General features: G+C 37.7%; 1 protein-coding gene across 1 annotated transcript in view; it reads left to right on the forward strand.

Annotated features, from left to right (window-relative positions):
• LOC115294041 (putative vomeronasal receptor-like protein 4) overlaps positions 1–17,903 on the forward strand; it is a 58,864-nt gene extending 40,961 nt beyond the window's left edge. The window contains exon 2 of the mRNA XM_029941740.1: positions 17,022–17,903. Within this exon, the coding sequence (XP_029797600.1) occupies positions 17,022–17,903 (882 nt within the window). The remainder of the gene's footprint in view (positions 1–17,021) is intronic.
• Positions 17,904–23,887: the final 5,984 nt, after the last annotated feature.

The raw sequence follows: 23,887 nt of genomic DNA on the forward strand, positions 1-23,887 counted from the left end.
TCTTTCTGTTGCTTCTTTATTTGTGTATAAAAATGCAACCGATTTCTGTACATTGATTTTATAGCCTGTGACTTTGCTGAATTCATGGATCAGTTCTAGTAGACTTCTGGTGGAGTCGGTCAGGTTTTCCATGTAGAGTGTCATGTCATCTGCGAAAAGTGAAAGTTTGACTTCCTCTTTGCTGATTCTGATGCCTTTTATTTCCTTTTGTTGTCTGATTGCTGATGCTAGGACTTCCAGCACTATGTGAGCCAACAGTGGTGAGAGTGGACATCCCTGTCATGTTCCTGGTCTTGGGGCAAACTCTCAGTTCTTCCTCATTGAGGTTGATATTAGCAGTGGGCTTTTCATAAATGGTTTATGATGTTTAAGTAAGTTCCGTCTATCCCAAATTTCTCGAGGGTTTTTATTAAGAAATGATGCCTTTTCTATCAAGTGCCTTTTCTGCATCTATTGACAATATCATATACTTTTTATCTTTTCTTTTGTTAAAGTGATGTGCCTCATTGATGGATTTGCAAATATTGGACCAGACCTGTAACACAGGAATGAATCCCACTTGATCATGGTGGATAATTCTTTTTATATGTTGTTGAATTTGATTTGATAGTATCTTGTTGAGCATTTTTGCATCTGTATTCATAAAGAATACTGGCCTGTAGTTCTCTTTTTTTGTTGGGTCTCTGTCTGGTTTGGGAACCAAAGTGATACTCTCTTTTCAGAATAATAAAATGGAATATTTTCCTATTAAATTAATAAATATTTAAAAAAAGTAAAAATAGAAATAGAAGGAAAACTTCCTATTTTTCTTTCTATTTCCATTTTTTGGAAAAGCGTGAGAAGAATTGGTATTAACTGTGATTTAAATGTCTGGTAGAATTCCCCAAGGAAGCCATCTGGCCCCAGATACTTATTCATTGGGAGATTTTTTACAACTGATTTGATTTCTTCACTGGTTATGGGTTTGTTCAGATTTTCTATCTCCTCCTGATTGAATTTTGGTAGTGCATATGTGGTTAGGAATTTGTCCATTTCTTCTAGATCGTCCAGTTTGTTGGCATATAATTTTTCATAGTATTCCCTGATGATTGCTTGTATTTCTGAGAAATTGGTTGCAATAGACCCATTTTCATTCATGATTTTGTCTTTTTGGGTGCTCTCTGTTTTCTTTTTGAGAAGCATGGTTATAAGTTTATCAGTTTTGTTTATTTTTTGAAAAACTAAACTCTTTGTTTCATTGATTTGTTCAACTGTTTTTTGGATTCTATATTGTTTATTTCTGCCCTGATATTTTTTATTTCTCTTCTTTTGCTGGTTTTGGAGTGCTCTTACTGCTCCCTTTCTAGTTCCTTTACGTGCTTTGTTAGATTTTGAGTTTGCACTTCTTCTAGTTTCTTGAAATAGGCCTGTTTTGCAATATACTTCCTCTTAGGACTGCTTTTGCTGCATCCAGGGAGTTTGGATTCTTGTAATATCATTTTCATTATATGTTTTCACATATTCTTAAATTTCTTCTCTAATTGCCTGATTGGCCCATTTGTTCCTTAGTAGAGTGGTCTTTAACCTCCATGGTTTTGGAGGTTTTCTGGACTTTTTCCTGTGATTGATTTCAAGTTTCATAGCATTGTGATCTGAAAGTGTGCATTGTGTAATCTCAGTTCATTTATATTTATGGAGTGTTGCTTTATGACCCAGTATGTGATCTATCTTGGAGAATGTGCCATGTGCACTCAAGAAGAAAGTGAATTCCCTAGCCTCAGGATGCAGAGTTCTAAATATATTTGTCAAATCCATCTGATCCAATGTGTTTTTCAGGTCCACTGTTTCCTTGGTGATTATCTGTCTATTTGACATATCCATTGCTGAAAGTGGAGTATTAAAATCCCCTCCAATTAGCAATTTCTTATCAATAAGATTGTTTCTGTTTGTGATTAATTGTTTTACATATTTGGGTACTCCTGAATTTGGCACATAGATGTTTATAATTTTTAGTTCTTCCTGATGGAGAAACCTTGTAATTATTAAATAATGTCCTTCTTCATCTTTTGTTACTGCCTTTACTTTAAAGTCCAGTTTGTCTGATATAAGTATGGCTACTTTGGCTTTCTTTTGACTTCTAGTCACATGATAGATATTTCTCCATCCCCTTACTTTCAGTCTGAAGGTGTCTTCAGGTCTAAAATGAGCCTCTTGTAGACAGCAAATAGATGCATTTTGTTTTATTGATCCATTCTTCTACCCTATGTCACTTTATTGGAGCATTTAGTCCATTTACATTCAGTGTTATTTTTGAAAATTATGAGTTTAAAGTCATTGTGTTCTCTGTAGGGTTCATGTCTATAGTGGTGTCTCTGGTACCTTGAATTCTTTGCACCATTTCTCTCATAGAGTCCCTCTTAGGATTTCTTGTAGGGCTGATTTGATGGTGATGAATTCTCTCTACTTTTTTTCTTTTAATTTGACAAAACCTTTATCTCTTCTTCTATTTTAGATGACAGGCTTGCTGAATAAAGGATTCTTGGCTGCATGTTTTTCCTATTCATCACATTGAAGATTTCCTGCCATTCCTTTCTGGTCTGCCAAGTTTTAGTAGATAGCTCTGTAACCACTCTGATAGGTTTCCCTTTGTATGTGAGGGCCCTTTTCTCCCTAGCTGCTTTCAGAATTCTCTCTTTATCTTTATATTTTGCCAGTTTCACTATGACATGTTGTGCTGAAGGTTGATGCAAGTTACGTCTTAGGGGAATTCTCTGTGCCTTTGGTTTTCAATGTTTATTTCCTTCCCCAGATTGGGGAAGTTCCTGGCTATAATTTGATCAAGCACTCCTTCAAGACCTTTTTCTCTCTCTTCTTTTCCAGAAATTCCTATGGTATGGATATTGTTCCGTTTGATTGTATCACTCAGGTCTCAAATTCTCCTTTCGTGCTCCTGGATCAATTTCTCTCTCTTTTTCTTGGCTTCCTCTTCTTCTATAACTGTGTCTTCTAATTCACCTATTTTCTTTTCTGCCTCTTCAATCTGGGCAGTGGTAGCCTCCATTTTATTATGCACCTTATTTATAGCATTTTTAAACTCGTTGCAGGTCTTTTTACAGTTCCTTGTCTTTGTATCAATAACTTCTCTGATGTCTTCCATGCTTTTTTTAAGCCCAGTGATTAATTTTATGACAATTTTTCTAAATCCTTGCACCGTTATATTGCTTATATCTGTTTTTAACAATTCTGTAGCTCGTATTTCTTTAGAGGAGAGTTCTTACGTTTCATCATTTTGGCTAACTTTTTGTCTCTTGTCCATTTTAAAAGCTTGTTATGCACTCTGCACCTGCGAGTATTGCTATATTAAAGGAGGCTCATTGACAGTCCAATTTCTGTCCATTCAAGAAGCGTTCTTTTAATGGTGTCTCTGGGTTTCTCTTGTGCCTTTGGTTATTTTATTTCTCTACTCAGTGATATTTGGGACTCTCCACCATGTGTACTTTGGCTTGTTTCCTGAGGTATCCCTGAAAAGGAAAACAGACAGACAAACACACAGGGAACAAAAGCATGCAAACATATAGACCAATCAAACAATCAAGCCAACCAAAAGGGGCAAGAAAAGAAATGGACAAAAAGGAGGTGGGCACAAAAACAATACAAGATACAAGACAGTCTAAAAGCACAAAACCAGAAATCCCAGCTACAAATAAAGAGTAGGGTGGAGGTAGTGCTCTTGGAAGAGCAGTGACAGGGGTATGGAGGAAGTGAAATTGAATGATGATCAGGCAGAGAGACTAAAAGGCTTAATTCAGAGATAGAAAGAGGAGAATATGGTAGGTGGTGAGGAGAAAAAAATGAAGATAATGTTACCCAAAAAAACCTATATAGTCTGATTGTTCCAGAGAGAGAGAGAGAGAATGGAAGGTAGCATCAAGAGAATGGATTAAGTATGACTGTTTTGGCAAGCCAGTGTCCCACGTGCCCTGTCCAGTGGAGGGGAGAGATAAGAATGAGCTAAGTGAAAATATATCTGAAGAGCAAGAAATTGATCTAATCACAGCAATGCATCTATGTTGGTTTGTCCAGACTCCAGAAAAAACAAAAAGCAGCTCTCTGGTGTGGATGTGCATGGTTCGCTGTAGGCAGTTCTTGCCTCCATTGCGGGTCCCATGAGCCTGCTCCCCAAGGCCCTCCCTTGGTGGTTGTGGGGAGAAGAATGGTGGCGCCCTAGTCCCTTTTTGAACCAAGCATTGCAATTCAGTCTTTTGGGTCAAATCTCTCTGTGCCGCTGGCGGGCCAAGTTGCATTTTCCAAGCCATGCCTCATTTCCAGATCCTAGTCCACGCACTTTAATGATATTGCCTCAGATGAGATGTCCTCCCGCTGGTGGGAGGCTTCCTATCCAGGGATGGGGAGGGGGAGCAGTTTCTCCTGGCACCTCCTGGGATGGGGCGCCGAGGCCTAGGAAAGTGCCCCAGCTGGAGAGAAAGGATCTCTCTCCCTGCACCCAGTGGTTATAGATGGGATAATAGGGTCCCTCCCTGTCCCAGACTGAGGTTTTTCTCTTCTCTAGAGACAGCTTTGTGAGCGTTTTCAGCCTCTCTTTCTCTGCCCCTCCTCTCTCCGCAGCTGTGCGCAGCTCTATGTGGGGGGCTCACAACCCTCTGAGCCTCCAGGTCCCAGCCCGTTTTTATCTTCCCCAGTTCACACTCATGCACCTATGAGGCTGTCTTCTTAGTGGACTCTGTCACCTTTCCTCCCAGACTCTTGCAGATCAGAATACTGTGGCTTCAGTTCTTAGATTGATAGATGCAGGGGGGCAAAATGTATAGAACTCCCTACTTCTCCGTCATCTTGCACAAAGTTCCTTTGTTTTGTTTTTTTGAAAGGGGCTCAGACTTCTAAACATTCTAAGGAAGTCACAGGAATGTGAACAATTCCAGCTCTGTCCACCAGGTGGCAATCTATATTTCTCTTTCAGGCCCATTTCTTTTATTTTGTATATAAATATTTTAAAATATTTTCTCAAACACTATTTTTTTTATTTTAAGGTTTTGTCTTAATTCTAGTTAGTTAACATGCAGTTTTCTTCACTTTCAGATACACAGGACAGTGATTCCACAATTTCATACATCAACCTATGCTTATCACAAGTGCATTCCTTAGTCCTTGCACTTATGTAACCAGCTCTCAACCTTGCTTCTGCTAACTATCAGTTTGTTTTGTGTCATTAAAAGTTTATTTACTGGTTTGTGTCTTCCCATTCACTTTTTTCCTTTGTTTTTTTTGTTGTTGTTTTGATTCTTAAATTCCATATATGAGTGGAATCACACAGTATTTGTCGTCCTATGAGTGACTTATTTTGCTTAGCTTTATACCTTTTGCCTCCATTCACGTCATTGTAAATGGCAAGATTTCATTCTTTTTTATGGATGAATAATATTCCATTGTGTGTGTCTATATAAACATATGGCATATTTATGTGTGTATATTATTTTTAACTTAGTGATTCATCACTTGTACATAATACCCAGTGCACATCATAACAAGGATAGCACATCTTCTTTATCTACTGCTCAATTGATGGACATTTGGGCTTTTTCCATATTTTTGATACTATAAAAAGCTGCTATAAATAGGGGTGCATGTATCCCTTTGCATGAGTGTTATTATATTCTTTGGGTAAATGCCAAGTAGTGTGATTGCTGGATTATAGGGTTGTTCTATTTTTAACTCTTTGAGGAACCTCCATACTGTTTACTGAAGTTGCTATACCTGCTTGCATTCCCAAAAACAGTGCATGAGGGCTCATTTTTCTATACAACCTCACCAACATCTGTTGTTTCTTCTGTGGAATTAAACCATTCTGAAAGGTGCGAGGTGATATCTCACTGTAGTTTTGATTTGCAGTTCCCAGATGCTAAATGATGATAAGCATCCTTTCATGTGCCTGCTGGCCATCTGCATTTCTTCTTTGGAGAAATATCTATTTATGTTTTTTGCCCCTGTTTTTTTAACTTTTAAAAAATGTTTATATATTTATTTTGAGAGAGAGATATTGAGCAAATGAATAGGAGGGGGGAAGAGAGAGGAGAAAGAGAATCCCAAGCAGCTCTGCGCTATCAGCATGGAGATCAATGCAGAGTTCAATCTTACAAATCATGAAATCATGACCTAAGCTGAAATCAAGAGTCAGTCAATCAACTGAACCATCTAGATGTCCCAATATTTTTAAACCATTAATTTTAATTCCAGTTAGTTAATATACAGTGTTTTTTAGTTTCAAGTGTACAATATAATGATTCAACACTTCTATAATACACCCGATGCTCATCACAACAAATGAACTCTTAATTCCCATTACTCATTCCCCTCCCCAATCTCCCTCCAGTTACCTTCAGTTTGCTATGAATATGTTTCTTGGTTTGCCTTTATTTATCCCACATCACTTATTTAACCAACTCTCTACCCCCTTCTTTGAACCATCATTTTTTTGTATCATTAAAAGTCTATTTCTTGGTCTGTATCTTCTCTTTCACTCTTTTCTTTGCTTTTTTGTTTTGTTTCATAATACACATATGAGAGAAATCATATGATATTTGTCTTTCTCTGACTGACTTATTTTGCTTAAGTCCTAGGTCCATCCACGTCATTGCAAATAGCAAGATGTCACTCTTTTTGAAGGTTGAGTAATATATATATATATTCCACATTTTCTTTATAAATTCATCAGTAATGGACACTTTGGCTCTTTGAGTAGTTTGGCTATTGTTAATAATGTTGCTATGAACATTGGAGTTCATTTACCCCTTCAATTCAGATATGTCATTTGCAAATATCTTCTCCCATTCCATAGCTTGTCTTTTAGTTTTGTTGATTGTTTCCTTCACTTTTGATAATTTTTTTTTATTTTGGTGAAGTTCCAATAGATTTTTTTTTTGCTTTTGTTTTCCTTACCTCAGAAGACTGTTCTAGTAAGAATTTGCTATGGCTGATGCAAATTAATGTTATGGCCTGTGTCCTCCTCTCGGGTTTTAATGGTTTCCTATCTCATATTTAGATCTTTCAACCATTTTGAGTGTATTTTTGTTATGGTATAAGAAAGTGGTCCAGTTTTATTCTTTTGCATATTGCTGCTCAATTTTCCCTTCACCATTTTTTGAAGGGGCTAGCTTTTGTTTACTGATATTCTTTTCTGCTTTGTCAAAGATTCATTGACCATGTAGTTGGCGGTGCATTTCTGGGTTTTCTATTCTGTTCCATTGATCTATGTGTCTGTTTTTGTGCCAGTACCTTACTGTCTTGATGACTGCAGCTTTGTAATATAGCTTGAATCCAGAATTGTGAAGCCTCTGGTTTTGTTTTGTTTTGTTTTGTTTTGAGGATTGCTTTAGCTATTAAGGGAATTTTGTGGTTCCATACAAATTTTAGGATTTTTTGTTGTACTTCTGTGGGAAATGCATGTGGTATTCTGAAAGGGATTGCACTGAATATGTAGATTGGTTTTGGTAGCATAGACATTTAAACACTGATTTTTCTTCCAATCCATGTGAATGGAATGCTTTTCCATTTCTTTGTGTCCTCTTCAATTTCTTTCATAGGATCCTATGGTTTTCAGAATACAGATCTTCCAGTTCTTTATTTAGGTTTACTAAGTATCTTATTGTTTTAGGTGCAATTGTAAATGGGATTAATTCTTTGATTTCTTTTTCTGCTGCTTCAGTGTTGGTATATAGAAGTGCAACAGATTTTGCACATTGATTTTATATCATGAGACTTTGCTGAATTCATCTATTCTATCATTTTTTTGGTGCAGTCAATTGGTTTTCTACATAGAGTAGTATATAGTATGTAGAAATCACGTCTGCAAAGAGTGAAAGTTTGACTTCCTAAATGCCAATTTGTTTGCCCTTTATTTCTTATTGTAGTCTTATTGCTCAGGCTAAGACTTCCAGTACTGTTACATAGTTATGGTGAGAGTGAGCATTCATGTCTTATTCCTGATCATAGGGGAAAGGCTGTCACTTTCTCCATTGAGATATTAGCTGTGGTTAGTTAACTTACAGTGTAGTATTGGTTTCAGGAGTAGAATTTAGTGATTCATGACTTACATATAACATCCAGTGCTCATCACAACAAGTGCCCTCCTTATAGCCCATCACCCACTTGACCCATTCTCCCACCCATCTCCCAATCTAGCAGGAGATAGACTCCTTGACCTCAATCACAGAAATTCCTACTAGACACATCTCCAAAGGCAAGGGAATCAAGAGCAAAAATGAACTATTGGGACCTAATCAAAATAAAAAGCTTCTGCACTGCAAAGGAAACAATCAAGAAAATGAATAGGCAACTGACAGAATGGGAAAAGGTAGTTGCAAATGACATATCCGATAAAGGGCTAGTATCCAAAATCTACAAGGAACTCACCCAACTCCACACCTGAAAAACAACCCACTGAAGAAATGGGCAGAAGACATAAACAAACACTCCTCCAAAGAGGACATCCAGATGGCCTACAGGAATATGAAATGATGCTCAGCCTCACTCTTCATCAGGGAAATACAAATCAAATCCACACTGAGATACCACCTCACACCAGTCAGAGTGGCTAAAATGAACAAATCAAGAGACTATAGATGCTAACGAGGATGTGGAGAGACAGGCACCCTCCTACACTGTTGGTGGGAATGTAAATGCAGCCGCTCTGGAAAACAGAGTGGAGGTTCCTCAGAAAACTATCAATAGAACCTCCCCTATGACCCAGCAATAACACTGGTAGGGATTTACCCAAGGGATACAGAAGTTCTGATGCATAGGAGCTCATATACCCCAATGTTCATAGCAGCATTGTCAACAATAGCCAAATCATGGAAAGAGCCTATGTGTCCATCACCTGATGAATGGATCAAGAAGATGTGATATATATACAATGGATTATTTTATGGCAATGAGAAAGAATGACATATGGCCATTTGTAGGAAAGTGGATGGACTTCGAGGGTGTCATGCTAAGCGAAATAAGTCAGGTGGAGAAGGACAGGTACCACATGTTTGCACTCATAGGTCTAACAGGAGAAAAAGAGAAACCTAATGGAGGACCAGGGGGAGGGGAAGGGGGAAAGAGAGTTGGGAAGAGAGAGGGATGCAAGGCCTGAGAGACTAATGAATACTGAAATTGAACCGAGGGTTGAAGGGGAAGTGGGAGGGGGAAAAGAGGTGGTGGTGATGGAGGGCATTTCTGGGGAAGAGTACTGGGTGTTATATGGAAACCAATTAGACAATAAACTATTTTAAAAAATAAAATAAAAATTTCAATCCATCTGATAACCTTTGTCTTTTTATTGGAGCACTTAATCCATTTACATTTAGAGTAATTTTTGAGACATAAGAATTTATTGTTATTGTATTATCCGAAAGTTGCTGTTGTGGAAATTTCCTCTATTCTTTTCCAGTCTTTATAATAGTTGTTCTTTCTCTCACATGCAAAGAGTCCCCTTTTTTATATGTCTTCCAGGGCTGGTTCAGTGGTCGCAGACTTCTTTAGGTTTTGCTTGTCTCAGAAGCTCCTTATGTCTCCTTCTATTTTGAATAACAGCCTTGCCTGATGAAGCATTCTTGGCTGCATATGTTTCCCATTCAGCTTGTTGAATATATCATGCGACTCTCTTCTGGCTTATCTGGTGTCTGTGGAGAGGTCCCTTGCTAAAGTAATTTCTTTTCATTGTAGTTTAGGGATTTCCTTTCCCTTTATGCTTTCAGAATTCTTTACTTATGTCCATATTTTGCAAATTTTACTCTGATCTATGTTGTTTTTGGCCAGTTTTTTTTTTTTTTTTTGCATGGGATGGGAGTTCTCTGTGCCTCTTTTATTTGGATATGCTTTCTTTCCCAGTTTCTGTTCAGTGTGCACTAGAGTAGAATGTATTCTGCTGTTTTAATATGGAATATTCTGAATATATTTGTTACATCCATCTTGTCCAGTGTGTCATTCCTAGCTGTCTTAGCTGAAGCCAGGTCCCGGCGCACTCGTCCCCGGCTTTTGGTGGTACCTGTCTTGTTCACCCTGACCAGCAGGGCAGAGAATCCTCGTGGGTTATTTTCCTGAGGGAGGGAGAGAAAGGGCAGGAAAGGGCGCACAAAGAGTGAAGACAGCACACGGAATCTGATCAAGCCTCTCTCTTTTTTAAGAAAACAATTTTCTCTTATATAGGGTTTAGGGCGGGGAACTGACCCACGTTGGTTGCCAGGTAACAGAGTCAAATGAATATTAGAGAAAGGGGTAAAACAAAACTGAAACTCCGGACACAGCATCAAAAGGAAGCGTGCAGACTAGCGACTGCAATGCTGGGGAGGGGAAGCTTAGCGCTGAATAATCCAAAATGTGGCTTGATCTTTTGATCACCTTGGCCTTTTTTCGTCTGGCTCAGTAGGACCGTCTCCAAAATCTGGACCAGGAAATGCAGTCTCCTAGCTTCCAGATGTAAATCTTGTGTTTCTGGTTCACTCCCTGGAGAGCAATATATCCTTGCCTGAGGCAGCCAAAAGCTCGGCGGCTCCCAACACCTAGCCAATATTTCCTTGTGATTTTATGTTCTGATTATCTGTCTATTGCGGACAAGGAGGTGTTGAAGTCCCCTACTATTATGGTTCATTAGCAGTAAGCTTCTTTATGCTTGTGATTAATTGATTTATATATGTTGTTACTCCTGCATTGCAGGATTAATATTTACAATTGTTAGATCTTGATGGATAGACACCTTCATTATTATATAATGCCCCCATTAATCTCCGGGTACAGTCTTTATTTTAAAATATAGTTTGTCTGATATAAATACCGTTACATCTATTTTATTGTTTTTGTTGAGTATTACCATGATAGATGATTTTCCATCCCCTCACTTTCAATCTGCAGGTGTCTTTAGTTCTAAAATAGTCTCTTTTAGCAGCATATAGATGGATCTTCTTTTATTATTTTTTTTGTACCCTATATCTTTTGATAGGAGTGTTTAGTCAATTGACATTTAGAGTAAGTACTGAAAGATATTAATTTAGTGTCATTGTGTTTGCCTATAGAGTTGGTGTTTCTGACAATGTTCTCTGGTCCTTTCTAGTAATTGTTACTGTTGGTCTTTTTTGTTTTGTTTTTCTCTTTTGTCCACTCAAAGGGTCACCCTTAAATTTTTTCACAGGGCTGGTTTAGTGGTCACAAATTCCTTTAATTTTTGTTTATCTGGGAAACTCTTTATCTCTCATTCTATTTTGAATGGCAGCCTTGCTGGATAAAGAATCTTGGGTGCATATTTTTCTGATTCAGCATTTTTCTGGCCTGCAGTTTCTTTGGAGAGGTCTGCTGCAAACCTGATCTTTCTTCCCTTATGGCATAAGGAAAATTTTTTCCCTTATTGTCTTTATAATTCTTTCCTTGTCTGTGTATTTTGTGATTTTGACTATAATATACCTTGGTGGTGGCTGAGTTTTTGTTTTTGCTCTTGTTTTCATTTTTCCAGTGGGAGTTCTCTGTGCTTTGTGGATTTTGATGTCTGTGTCTTTCTCCAGATTAGAAAACTTCTCTGGTATAATTTGCTCACATAATCCTTCTATCCCTTTTTATCCCCATTCATCTTCTGGTACTCCTATTACTAAGACGTTATTCCTTTTTAATAAGTTACTGACTTTTAATAATTTTGTATTGTGGTCTTTTGACTTTGTTTCCCTCTTTTTTTTATCTTCTAAATCACTAATGTGCTGCTGTGCTTTGTCCATCCTTGATGTAATGGCATCCATTCCAGTTTGCATCTTGGTTATAACATTTTTAATTTTGTCCTGGCCAGATATTGTTTCCTTAGTGCAGAATGTGTGAAATAAAGAGACTTGTAGGAAGAAACGATTGAGGAAGAGGATTGGGATGACAGAATACACCACCACAGGAGCCTATAAATCTGGCAAATGAGACACTGTGGCAAGGAGAGTGTACATCTCAACCCTAAGCGATGCTTGAATGGAGATGCACTTTTCATTACTAAGTGCATCTCGCCAAAGACGTGGAGGATTATATGCTGGAAGGCAGGTTACAATTTTCACGCCATGCAGATGCACTGACCTGAATTGTCCCGCCCTGGCCAGTAGGGTGGAAAATCCTCGCGGGTTCTTTTCCTGAGGGAGGGAGAGAAAACAGGGCAGGAGAGGGGAGCGCAGAGAGTGAAGACAGCACACGGTTTACGATTAAGCCTCTAGCTTCTTTATTCTTCTTCCTCTCCTTTCTTTACCCCCAGAAAACACTCTTATTTTATATATGGTTTTGGGGCGGGAACAGTCCCGGATCGGTTGTCAGGTAACAGAGTCAAATGAATATCAAAAGAAGCGCCCAGACTTGCCTATGCAATGCTGGGGAGGGGGAGCTAGCGCTGAATAATCCAAAATGCGGTTTTGATCTTTTGTGCATCTTGGCCATTCTACGTCTGGCCCAGCATGACAGTCTCCAAAAATCTGGACCAGGAAATGCACACTCCTAGCCTCCGGATGTAAATCTTGTTTACTGGTTCACTCCCTGGAGAGCGATAATCCTTGCCCAAGGCAGCCAAGACTCGGCGGCTCCCGACACTGACCTAGTGCTGAGCTCCCTAAAGAATATAACTTCAAGGGTGCTGGAGTGGCCCAGTTGATTAAGGCTCTGACTCTTGATTTCAGCTTGGGTCATGATCTCCTTGTTTCTGAGATTGAATCCCATATCGGATTTCCTGCTGATAATGTGAGTCTTCTTGGGATTCTGTCTCTCCCTCTCTCCCAACCACCCCCCCCATCTCTCTCAAATAAACAAGAATTGAAAAATGATTACTTCACCCAGGTGAAGTGGAGGAGGCACTATTCATTCCCAAATGATATCACCTAGGTAGGATCCTGAGACCAATTTAGAACATGTAAATGAAGGCTGCTGAACATCTTGAATCATCAGGGATACACTGTGAAATATGACATGGTGTTCTACTCATTGGAAGTTAGTGTTCTTCAAGGACTTTGGTTTGTTGACATATACTGAGACCACAAGCCTCTTAGAAAGTTTACCTAGGGGAATGATCTTACATGTAGAAAAGTTTGGAACCCAGATGTTTCTCATTATGACCCAGGAATTAGATAATTTCAGTTTTCCCTGTTGTGTCTGTCTTTCCTACAAATTCCAAAGTTAGGGCTGTCCTGCTTCCACAGGTGGCATGACACATAAGGGCACTGGGGAGATGAGCTGGGGAAAATCCTACCTATAACCTCTTCTTGTAGTCCCATTTCCCACAATCAGTTTGACTGTAAAGGCTCATTCAGGTAAGTGACTCACAGCTTCACTAACAGTTCGTGAAGCTGTGAGTGAGACTCAGATGGGAGGTCAGATGAAGGAAGATTTGTTTTGTGTGTGTTGAAATATTAGAATTCTCTTCTCATAGTTTAGTCTTATACCTTATTGAATTATAACTAACATTAGCTGATGTTTCCAGATAATAGGTGAATTTAAATAATGCTATTAGAGTATAAATGTATATATTTATAGAATGATTTTTGTGTTTCTTCTGATGTTCCATTTGAATTGGAATGCTTTTCACTTTTTCTTACTATGCTTTTCCCCAGGATTGCTAAGAATTAAATGTCTTAAAAGAATGATACCTTTGTCAGCAAGCATGTCTTTTCCTCTGTACTTCTGTACAAATTTCAGATGCTTTTCAGATACTCAATGGTATCTATGACTAACATATGTATTATTTTGGCATTGGTACTTTCTACATAGACATTCTCATGGAACTCACACATGTAGTGTTTTTTTTTCTTTTTGAAATTGCCAGCTCTGTTTCTTATAGTGCCACTACCACCACTGAACCAACCAACTTACTTGCACTTTTCACTTGCAATTCTCATAATGACTTTATGCTATCGATAACTAGTCATAGGTTTTGCAAAATTTTAATTAGAATATTGTAAAATTAATGGGTTATGATGTTATTGACTAATGCAATAATAAAACAGAAGATAGGATGTGATTTGCCATGCTGATTATACAGTCTGGAATGAACTATAAATATAAGATTTATGAAATAATACAACTCTCAATGCAAGATTGTTTTATATTGGTGAGGAAATACATTTTTTCCAAACTTTATTTTCTTCTGTATAATGTATAGTCTACTGAGAAATATCACTTGGGTTCTTATAAATGATTTCTTCCTTTCATTACTCCTTAAGTTTTCAGACATTTGATGTCATTCCAAAAAAACTTATAATGAGTGTTTGTGCCCAGGTTTATTTAGTGGTGATGTTTACCCACTATTATCTATGATTATGTACGTAATTTGGGCTTAAAAATTGAACATACTTTCAAGTGAGAACAAACAATTAGAAGGACCCTCATCTGCATTATCTGTCTTCTGGGACTGTTCATGGTTTGCACTCTCAGACCCAAACTAGTTGTCTCTTCTCAGACTGAGTGCTGGGATGTGCATTTAGATTTATAAGTTTTCAACATTTGAGCCAGGCCCATGTTCTCCTTTACAAATTCACCATTCTACCAAACCTACATTTTTAAATAGTTCACTTCTCCAGATATAGTCCATGTTTTCCAAATCCCATGATTTTTCCTTAGCACGTTGTCAGATTTACTGAATATAAGCAAAGGATGCAGAAATTAAAATTCAGAAAAGTGGCAATGACTTTTTTGACGCACTATACAATAGTTTCATATTTGCATGTGATATGTGTATGCAATAGTTGGAACATACATTTAGTAAAATAATAATGCATCATTTGCTTGACAATGAAATTTAACTGAGTGTCTAACACTTTATTCCCCAATTCAAATCAATGGGAAACATGGTACTTTCTTTTCCAGGCTCAAATCAAAACCATCAAGTGTGTCACTGGGGGGGGGGGGGGGGAAGAACACTATTCTTTAGTTCAGCAGGAGTGTGTTGTCAGTAAGTGATAGCCATTTGCACAGACCGGGCTTGAATTAGAGGTGTCCAGCATATATACCATAAGCTGGTAGAAAAAAATACTAATATTTTATCCATATCAACTTATTGAATAAATTCCACTATCTCTTTTGGAAATATAACTTGTGATGCATGTCTTTTATCTTTAAATGATTCAAATATACACTTGTTAAATGATTACAAATATATGTTCGTGGTCAACAAACAAATGTTTTAGTGAGACTGGACTGTGATCTTCCAAACATGGAAACCATAGTTCCTTTAAGCAAATGTCACCCTACTCCCTATGGTGACAGTAGACTCCAGTGTTCTGTGGTTACAGTTACATGTTTGTTCCAACTATCAGTTTTGTTTGCTTGTTTGTTTGCTTTTGGTATTGAAGATGTTTGTCACATAATAAACTTTTGGAAAAATAGTTACAGACATTTAATCAAATGCACAATTGTTGCTTTATAAAATCACATATATCAGGTGATTTAGAGCAATGTTTTACCTCAGTAATGACACTCTGAGTTTAAGCCAAGAACACTCACTCTCAGAATTCCTTCACTGAAAACAAAAGTGAGCACTCTTTCATTTCAAAAGAAGAATAAATAGAATAAATAGTACAGCTAAATATCTAAGCCTTGGATCATATTAAGTGGATAAAATAATTATGCCTGCATACAGGGCAAGTAACAGGATAAAATAAATGCAAAACTCTTCATTCACATTTTAAAAAGTGTTCTGATATTGGAGATATCTTGATGAAGCACAAGAATAAGCATATTTTTAACGAGCAGTTTTGAAATGGTTCATTTATTTATTTTGAGCTGAGGGGAGCTGCAGAGGGAGAGGGAGAGAGAGAGAATCCTAAACAGGCTATTTTCTGTCAGTGCAGAGATTGACACAGGGCTCAGTCTTGTGACAGTGAGATCGCGAGTTGTGCTGAAATCAAGAGTCAGACCCTTAATCAATTAAGACACCCAGGTGATCCTATTTAGGGGGTTTTAATGGAATGGGAGTGTATCCTTTCATTAAATAAAATCTCCAGAATATATATCCATATAAACATTTTGATATGACTTTGAGGATGTCATAAAGTGGAAAATTGTGTGTTTCTTCTCCTGTCCTCTTGAAAATTGAGAGCTAGTGTTGAGCAATTACTTACTGATATAAAAAGAGATATAGAAGGAGTCTTTGTGAATGAAAATAGAGGGTTGTGAGCCAGGTTCACGTTGAATAAGTTTTGTTAATAGTGTTTGTAATAAAATGGTTATTTCCATCCTCTGGGATGTCTACATCCAAGTCTTCATATTCCTGATATGAATTAATTAGGTTGTGTGACAATAAGAATTAAGGCCATAGATAGAGGGATGTTTAATAATTATGCAATTTTAAGGTGAGATTAAGCCAAATGTAGTCACAATGGCCTCTAAATGTGGAATGAGGATGAAGAGAAAGTGTCACAGAATGTGATGGAAAACTCACTTGGGCATTACTTTTCCCCAATTGTTTGGTAATTCTTTCCCCATTACTATAAAACTTACAACAGTTAAACTATACAAACACCTATGCATACATTATATAGATACTAGTATTCTTCATGCTAAATATGAGACAGGATAGGGCAGAACAGGAAAGCAAAACTTTCTAAAAAAGAAGAAATGAGTGCACCATAAAAGTATGGGGAATGGGTACATTAACCTGGCTTGAATACGGATATGAGATTTCTCTCTTTCTCTCTTTCCCTCTCTCTCTCCTTTCCCTCTTTCCTTCTCTCTCTTTCTCAGTGTTTAGATATACATATATTATAGGTAATAGATAGATAGATGACAGATATATACAGATATGTGTATAACAGATACCTATACTCATATTGGTATACAAATAATTTCGAGACTGTATTTCTAAGACTTTTACCACATAGCTTTAATGATTATTTGGGTGAAATAAAAATTGTGTTTTGGTGATAATTTTGATCACAAAGTGAATGACGATGATGTGATGTCTAATTTTTTCAGATACACAAAAGTATGTATTTCCTTTGCAACTGTGATGATGACACCTTCCTTTTATACGACTATTAAGATAGGCCAACTTTTACAATTTGGTATTGGATTTTTTTTCCAACACCTTCCTCCTTCTCTTCCACATCTTCACGCTTCTGCTGGATCACAGGCCTAAACCCTCTGACATGATCATCTGTCACTTGGCCTTTGTCCACGTAATAAAACTCTTCGCTGCACTGTTTCTATTGTCTACAGACGTGTTTGAAGCTCTGAACTTTCTAAATGATTTCAAATGTAAGTCTTTATTCTGCATGATCAGAGTGACACGGGCTCTCTCCATGAGCACCACCTGCCTCCTGAGCACCCTCCAGGCCATCATCATCAGCCCCAGCACGTCCTGGTTGGGCAGGTTTAAACATAAGTGCACAAAGTACATCTTCCATTCTTTTATCCTCCTATGGTTTCTTAGTTTGTTTCTCAATAGTAACTGTATCTTGTATACTGCTGCTGCTTCTAACGTGACCCAGCGTAATCTACTGCATGTCAGTAAATACTGTTCACTTTCTCACATAAACTCCATCCTCAGGGGACTGTTTTTCACTTTGACATTACCCAGGGATGTTTTCTTCATAGGATACATGCTGCTCTCAAGTGCATACATGGTGGTTCTCTTGTCCGGGCATCAGAGGCGGTGCCAGCACCTCCACAGCACCAGCCTCTCCTCACGAGTCTCCCCAGAGGGAAGGGCCACCCAGACCGTTCTGTTGTTGGTGAGTTTCTTCAAGGTCATGTACTGCGTGGACGTCATCATCTCCTTCTCCTCAACTCTGTTATGGAGCTATGACCCCATCATCCTGGATGTCCAGAAGCTTGTGTCCAATGTCTATGCCACTGTCAGTGCATTGGTGCTAATTAGTTCTGACAAAAGGATAAAAATGTGTTTCAAAAGTGTTGGAAAATTATAATCAAGTCATAACTTGATTATTCATGAACTAGTTATTGTAAAAATAATTATTTCAATTCAATTCAAATGATAGAGTATATAACATTTAACATTTAATTTTAATTTAAATCTAATTTAAAAGTATACTTTATTTTTTCTAAATATTTTTGAAACCAGTGATGGAAAAGAGATTCCAGTTTCTTTAGTATTAAAGAAGATTCAATATTCCCATGTGTTAACAAGTTCTTTTATCTTTATTTTATTTCTTAAAGCCCCTTAAGGAAAACTTTCTTTTTATAGAAGAAAATTATACCCTAAGCCCTACTATTATACTTTAGTGCAGAATTATTATTCCTTATTGATAATGCAGTATTCTTGAATTCAATTCCTCTTTTTTACTTCAAGATATTTAGCTACACATCTAGTTTTAATTGAACAACAGTTTCTCTCTGAACTTTATATATTTCCCTGTGTTCTGGCTTCTGTTAAGGCTGCAGAGATTGTACTCTTATCTCTGTAGGTTTCTATTTATCTTTTTTTTTGTTGTTACAATGCATTTCTGCTTTGTAACATCATGCCCAGTTTTGAAATGAGAAATATATGTATGTATGTAAATATGTATGTATTTATTTATTTTAAATTTCAAGTTCATTTTCTTTTTGAGAGGCAGAGAACACAGGAGGGCCAGAACGGGGGAGAGAGAGTCCCAAGCAGACGCCATGTTGTCAGTATGGAGTATGATGCAGGGCTTGAATCACAAACTGTCAGATCCTGACCCGAGCTGAAATCAAGAATTAGACACATAAACAGCTGAGCCATCCAGGTGCCCCTGAAGTAGGAAATGTATTAATCATTTTTACTTTAATATTGTTTTATTATTTTGTATACTCTAGTGGAACAATTACATGTTCCTTAATTCTTCCCATTCTGATCTTCAACTGTTTGTAGTGAAAACCCTGTTCTTTATAAATGATCTTTTTAGTTCCCTTAGCTGCAATATGTTTTGCTCAATATTCTAGTTTATTAATTTTCCAGACAACTGAGACTAATGTAATATTTAACCAAAATATTATGTACTAAATTGGGTTATTTTATTTTACATGATGAAATTATAATTATATTAGGCTTCTTAATATACTTGACGTATGCATGGTTTCTTACTCTTTCCACATCATTTTGATTTCCTATTCTTTCTGCCTTTACTTAAATTATTTGTTTTTTTACACACCTATCAAAAATTACTTTGTTTTTTAAAGTTTTTAAAAGTTTATTGTGAAGTTGGTTTCCATATAACATCCAGTGCTCTGCCCCACAAGTACTTTCCTCCATTACCATTTCCCCCTACCTTTTTCCCCTTCCCCCTTCAGCCCTCAGTTTGTTTTCAATAATCAGGAAACTCCCAAAATTTGCTTCCTTTTCTCTCCCTAACTCTATTTCCCCCCTTCCCCTCCCCATGGTCTTCTGTTAAGTTCCTCCTGATAGACCTATGAGTGACAAAATATGGTATCTGTCCTTCTCTGCCTGACTTATTTCACTTAGCATGACACCTTTGAGGTCCATCCATGTTGCTACGAATGGTCAGATTTCATTCTTTCTCATTGCCATGTAGTATTCCATTGTGTATATAAACCACATCTTCTTGATCCATTCATCAGTAGATGTACATTTAGGCTCTTTCCATGATTTGACTAGTCTTGGAAGTGCTGCTATGAACATTGGGGTACATGTGCCCCTATGCATCAGCACTTCTGTATTCCTTGGGTAAATCCCTAGCAGTGCTATTGCTTGGTCATAGGGGAGTTCTATTGATAGCTTTTTGAGGAACCTCCACACTGTTTTCCAGAGCAGCTGTATCAGTTTACATTCTTACCAAAGGTGTAGGAGGGTGCCTGTTTCTCCACATCCTCGACAGCATCTATAGTTTCTTGATTTGTTCAGTTTAGCCACTCTGACTGGCATAAGGTGGTTTTTCAGTGTGGTTTTGATTTGAATTTCCCTGATGAAGAGTGATGCTGAGCATCGTTTCATGTGTCTGTTGGCCATTTGTATGTTCTCTTTGGAGAAGTGTCTATTCATGTCTTCTTCCCAGTTCTTCACTGGAATATTTGTTTTTTAGGTGTGGCGTTTGGTGAGTTCCTTGTAGATTTTGGATACTAGTCCTTTATCCGATATGTCACTTGCAATTATCTTTTCCCATTCCATCCATCGGTTACCTATTAGTTTTCTTGATTGTTTCCTTTGCAGTGCAGAAGCTTTTTATCTTGATGAGGTCCCAATAGTTCATTTTTGCTCTTGATTACCTTGTCTATGGGGATGTGTAGAGTAGAAAATTGCTGTGGTTGAAGTCAAGGAGGCTGTTTCCTGCTTATCCTCTAGGGTTTTGTTGGTTTCCTATCTCACACTCAGGTCCTTCATCCATTTTGAATTTATGTTTGTGTATTGTGTAAGAAAATGGTCTAGTTTTATTCTTCTGCATATTGCTATCCAGTTCTTCCAGCACCACCTGCTAAAGAGGCTGTCTGTTTTCAATTGGATACTCTTTCCTGCTTTGTCAAAAATTAATTGGCCATACATTTGTGGGTCCTGTTCTGGGTTCTCTATTCTAGTCCTTGGTCTATGTGTCTGGTTTTGTGCCAATACCATACTGTCTTGATGATGACAGCTTTGTAGTAAAGGCTAAAGTCTGGGATTGTGATGCCTCCTGTTTTCGTTTTCTTCTTCAATATTACTTTGACTATTCGGGATCTTTTGTGGTTCCATACAAATTTCAGCATAGTGTGTTCTAGCTATGTGAAGAATGCTGGTGCAATTTTGATTGGAATTCCATTGAATGTGTATATTGCTTTGGATAATCATGACATTTTAATAATGTTTATTCTTCCAATCCATGAGCATGGAATGTTTTTCAATTTCTTTATGTCTTCTTCAATTTCTTTCATAAGATTTCTATAGTTTTCATCATAGAGGTCTTTTATTCTATGGTCAGGTTTATTCCTAGGCATTTTATGGGTTTTTGTGTAATTGTGAATGGGATCAGTTTCTTGATATATCTTTCTGTTGTTTCATTATTGGTGTATAAACATGCAGTCGATTTCTGTACGTTGGTTTTATACCCTGCAACTTTGCTGAATTTATTGATCAGTTCTTGTAGGCTTCTGGTGGAGTGGGTTGGGTTTTCTATGCAGAGTATTATGTCATCTGCAAAAAGTGAAAGTCTGACTTCTTCTTTGCCAATTCTGATGCCTTTTAGTTCCTTTTTTTGTCTGATTTCTTTTTTTCCCAAAATAAACTTAGATTATATTGCAGTTTCACTTAATAGTATATAAAATGCTGTGTTGTGGCAGGTATCAACTATCCATTAGATAATGAATCAATTTTTCTTAAGCAATACTAACTGCTTGCTTTTCTTGAAGGTAGATCATTCTGAAAGTTTCCTGTTAGACCTATGAGTGCAAACATATGGTATCTGTCCTTCTCTGCCTGTATTGTCTGATTTCTGATGCTAGGACTTCCAGCACTATGTTAAATAACAGTGGTGAGAATGGATATTTTTGTTGTGTTCCTGCTCTCAGGGGGAAAGCTCTCAGCTTTTCTCATTGAGGATGATATTAGCTGTGGGCTTTTCATAAATTGCTTTTATTTTTAAGTAATTTCCTACTATCCCGACTTTCTCGAGGGCTTTTGTTGGTAATGATGCTGTATTTTGTCAAATGGTTTTTCTGCATCTATCAACAAGATCATATGGTTTTTATCTTTTCTTTTGTTAACATGATGTATCACATTGATGGATTTGTGAATATTGAACCAGCCCTGTAACCCAGGAATGAATCCCACTGGATCGTAATGTATAATTCTTCTTATATGCTGTTGAATTCGGTTTGCTAGTATCTTGAGTATTTTTGCATCTGTATTTATCAAGGATATTGGTCTGTAGTTCTCTTTATCTCAGGTCTCTGGTTTGGGAATCAAAGTGATGCTGGCTTCAAGAGTACCCCAAACCCAGCAAGAGAAGGAAAATAATAAGGATCAGGGGAAAAGTAAACAATATAGACTCCAAAAAAATAGCCGAACAGATCAATGAAACCAAGAGTTGGTGTTTTGAAAAAATAAAGAAAACTGATAACCTCTAGCCAGGCTCCTTAGAAAAAAAAAAAAAGAGAGAACACCCAAGTAGACAAAATCATGAATGAAAATTGATCTATTTCAAACAATCCTTCAGAAATACAAACAATCATCAGGGAATACTATGAAAAATGATATGCCAACAAACTGGACAACCTAGAAGATATGGATAAATTCCTAAACACACACACACACACACACACACACACACACACACACACACTACAAAAATTCAAATGGGAAGAGAGAAAATCTGAATAGCCCACAACCAGTGAAGAAATTGAATCAGTTATCAAAAATCTCCCAATGAATAAGAGCCTAGGGCCTAATGGCTTCCCAGGGGAATTCTACCAGACATTTAAAGCAGAGCTCATACCCATTCTTCTGAAGCTATTCCAAAAAATATAAGTAGAAGGAAATCTTCCGGACTCATTCTACTTAAATATATTTAAACATACTGCTGATATCTTTATTATGCAATGTCGTTTCTTCTACCTTTTACTAAATAGCTCATTTAATTGTATGTTTCACCCTTTCTAATTCCCTGATACATATGGGACATATCAAAGCGGGGATATCTTCAGTCACTTTCTTTCTTTGTGTTCCAATCACCCTGAAGGCAAGGAGTACCACACAGACTTGAGCTCCTTGTGGTCAGCCAGGATCTGGATGAAGTGTTTGCTTCTTATTTTGATTACTTATTTTGAAATGTAGATGTACGTCTATAGAGAGACAGTGATCACCAGGGAAATAGGAACCAATCCATATCAAAATTTTCAGAATGAGTAAAATCAACAACACGAAAAAGGTGAGGTGAGGATGTGGAAGATGAGGAGCCATCTTGAACTATTGGTGGGCAGACTGGTGCAGCACCTTGGATGTTACTCAAAAAGTAAAAAATAGAACTGCTGTGTGACTCAGCAATTGAATTACTAGGAATTTATCTGAAGCAAAAATGCTGATTTAAAGGGGTACTTGTACCCTAATATTTGTGGGTACTTCAATGTTTATAATCAGTTATCTACAATAGTCAAATTATGGAATCAGCCAAAATGTTCATTGACTGATCACACACACACACACACGCACACGCACACGCACACGCACGCACACACACACACACACACACACACACACACACACACACAGTGAAAACAGTTTGAAGATGGCCAGCGTCAGAAGGAGAGCAGGATAGCTGTTTGTACTCAGGGTGATGTATGAGCATGTCACCTTGACCATATCTGAGGGTCAGTGGGGGATGGAGCAGGGATGCACGCCATCCTGGAGGCCTGGTAAGAATAGTCATTTTGCAGAATGGGATCCGACTACAAGATGGCCTCAAACCCAAAATCAAGGCCAAGGATGTTTCAAATGATGTTGAAACTTATGCTTGATGATGACCTGAGGGTGGACCTAGTTTCAGAGAATGATGTCCTAGGATATGTGGATGATATGGAAGGTGGCAGTCGCCATCCCCAGCAGGACAAAAACTTTCCTAAGCATGGAAGTAGGCCCAGAGACATTGGCAGTATCTGTCCCTGCCCTGGTGAAGGGGAAAACACAGGACGCTTTGCTGGAATGAGTGTTGGGTAGAGACTAGTCCTCAGGCATGAGTGGACACTTGGGAACTGCAGGTCCCAAAGTTTCAAGGATGGGTGTGCACCTGTGGTGTCCCAGCCAACTTGCTGTCATTTGAACCTGAGACAAATATGGCAGAATTCTACCATCATTTGTGATGGGGTCCTGGGAAACTGGACCCAGCTTAGGACCCCTGCTGTGTGTTCATAGTAACAGAAAACCCAGGATTATTTCAACATCACCTTTGTATGCTCTGGAATATCTGATTGTTTGACATAGATGCACTACTATAAAGACCCTTTGTCA

This window comes from Suricata suricatta, chromosome 6 (genome assembly GCF_006229205.1).
Source record: "Suricata suricatta isolate VVHF042 chromosome 6, meerkat_22Aug2017_6uvM2_HiC, whole genome shotgun sequence".
Lineage (NCBI taxonomy): Eukaryota > Metazoa > Chordata > Mammalia > Carnivora > Herpestidae > Suricata > Suricata suricatta.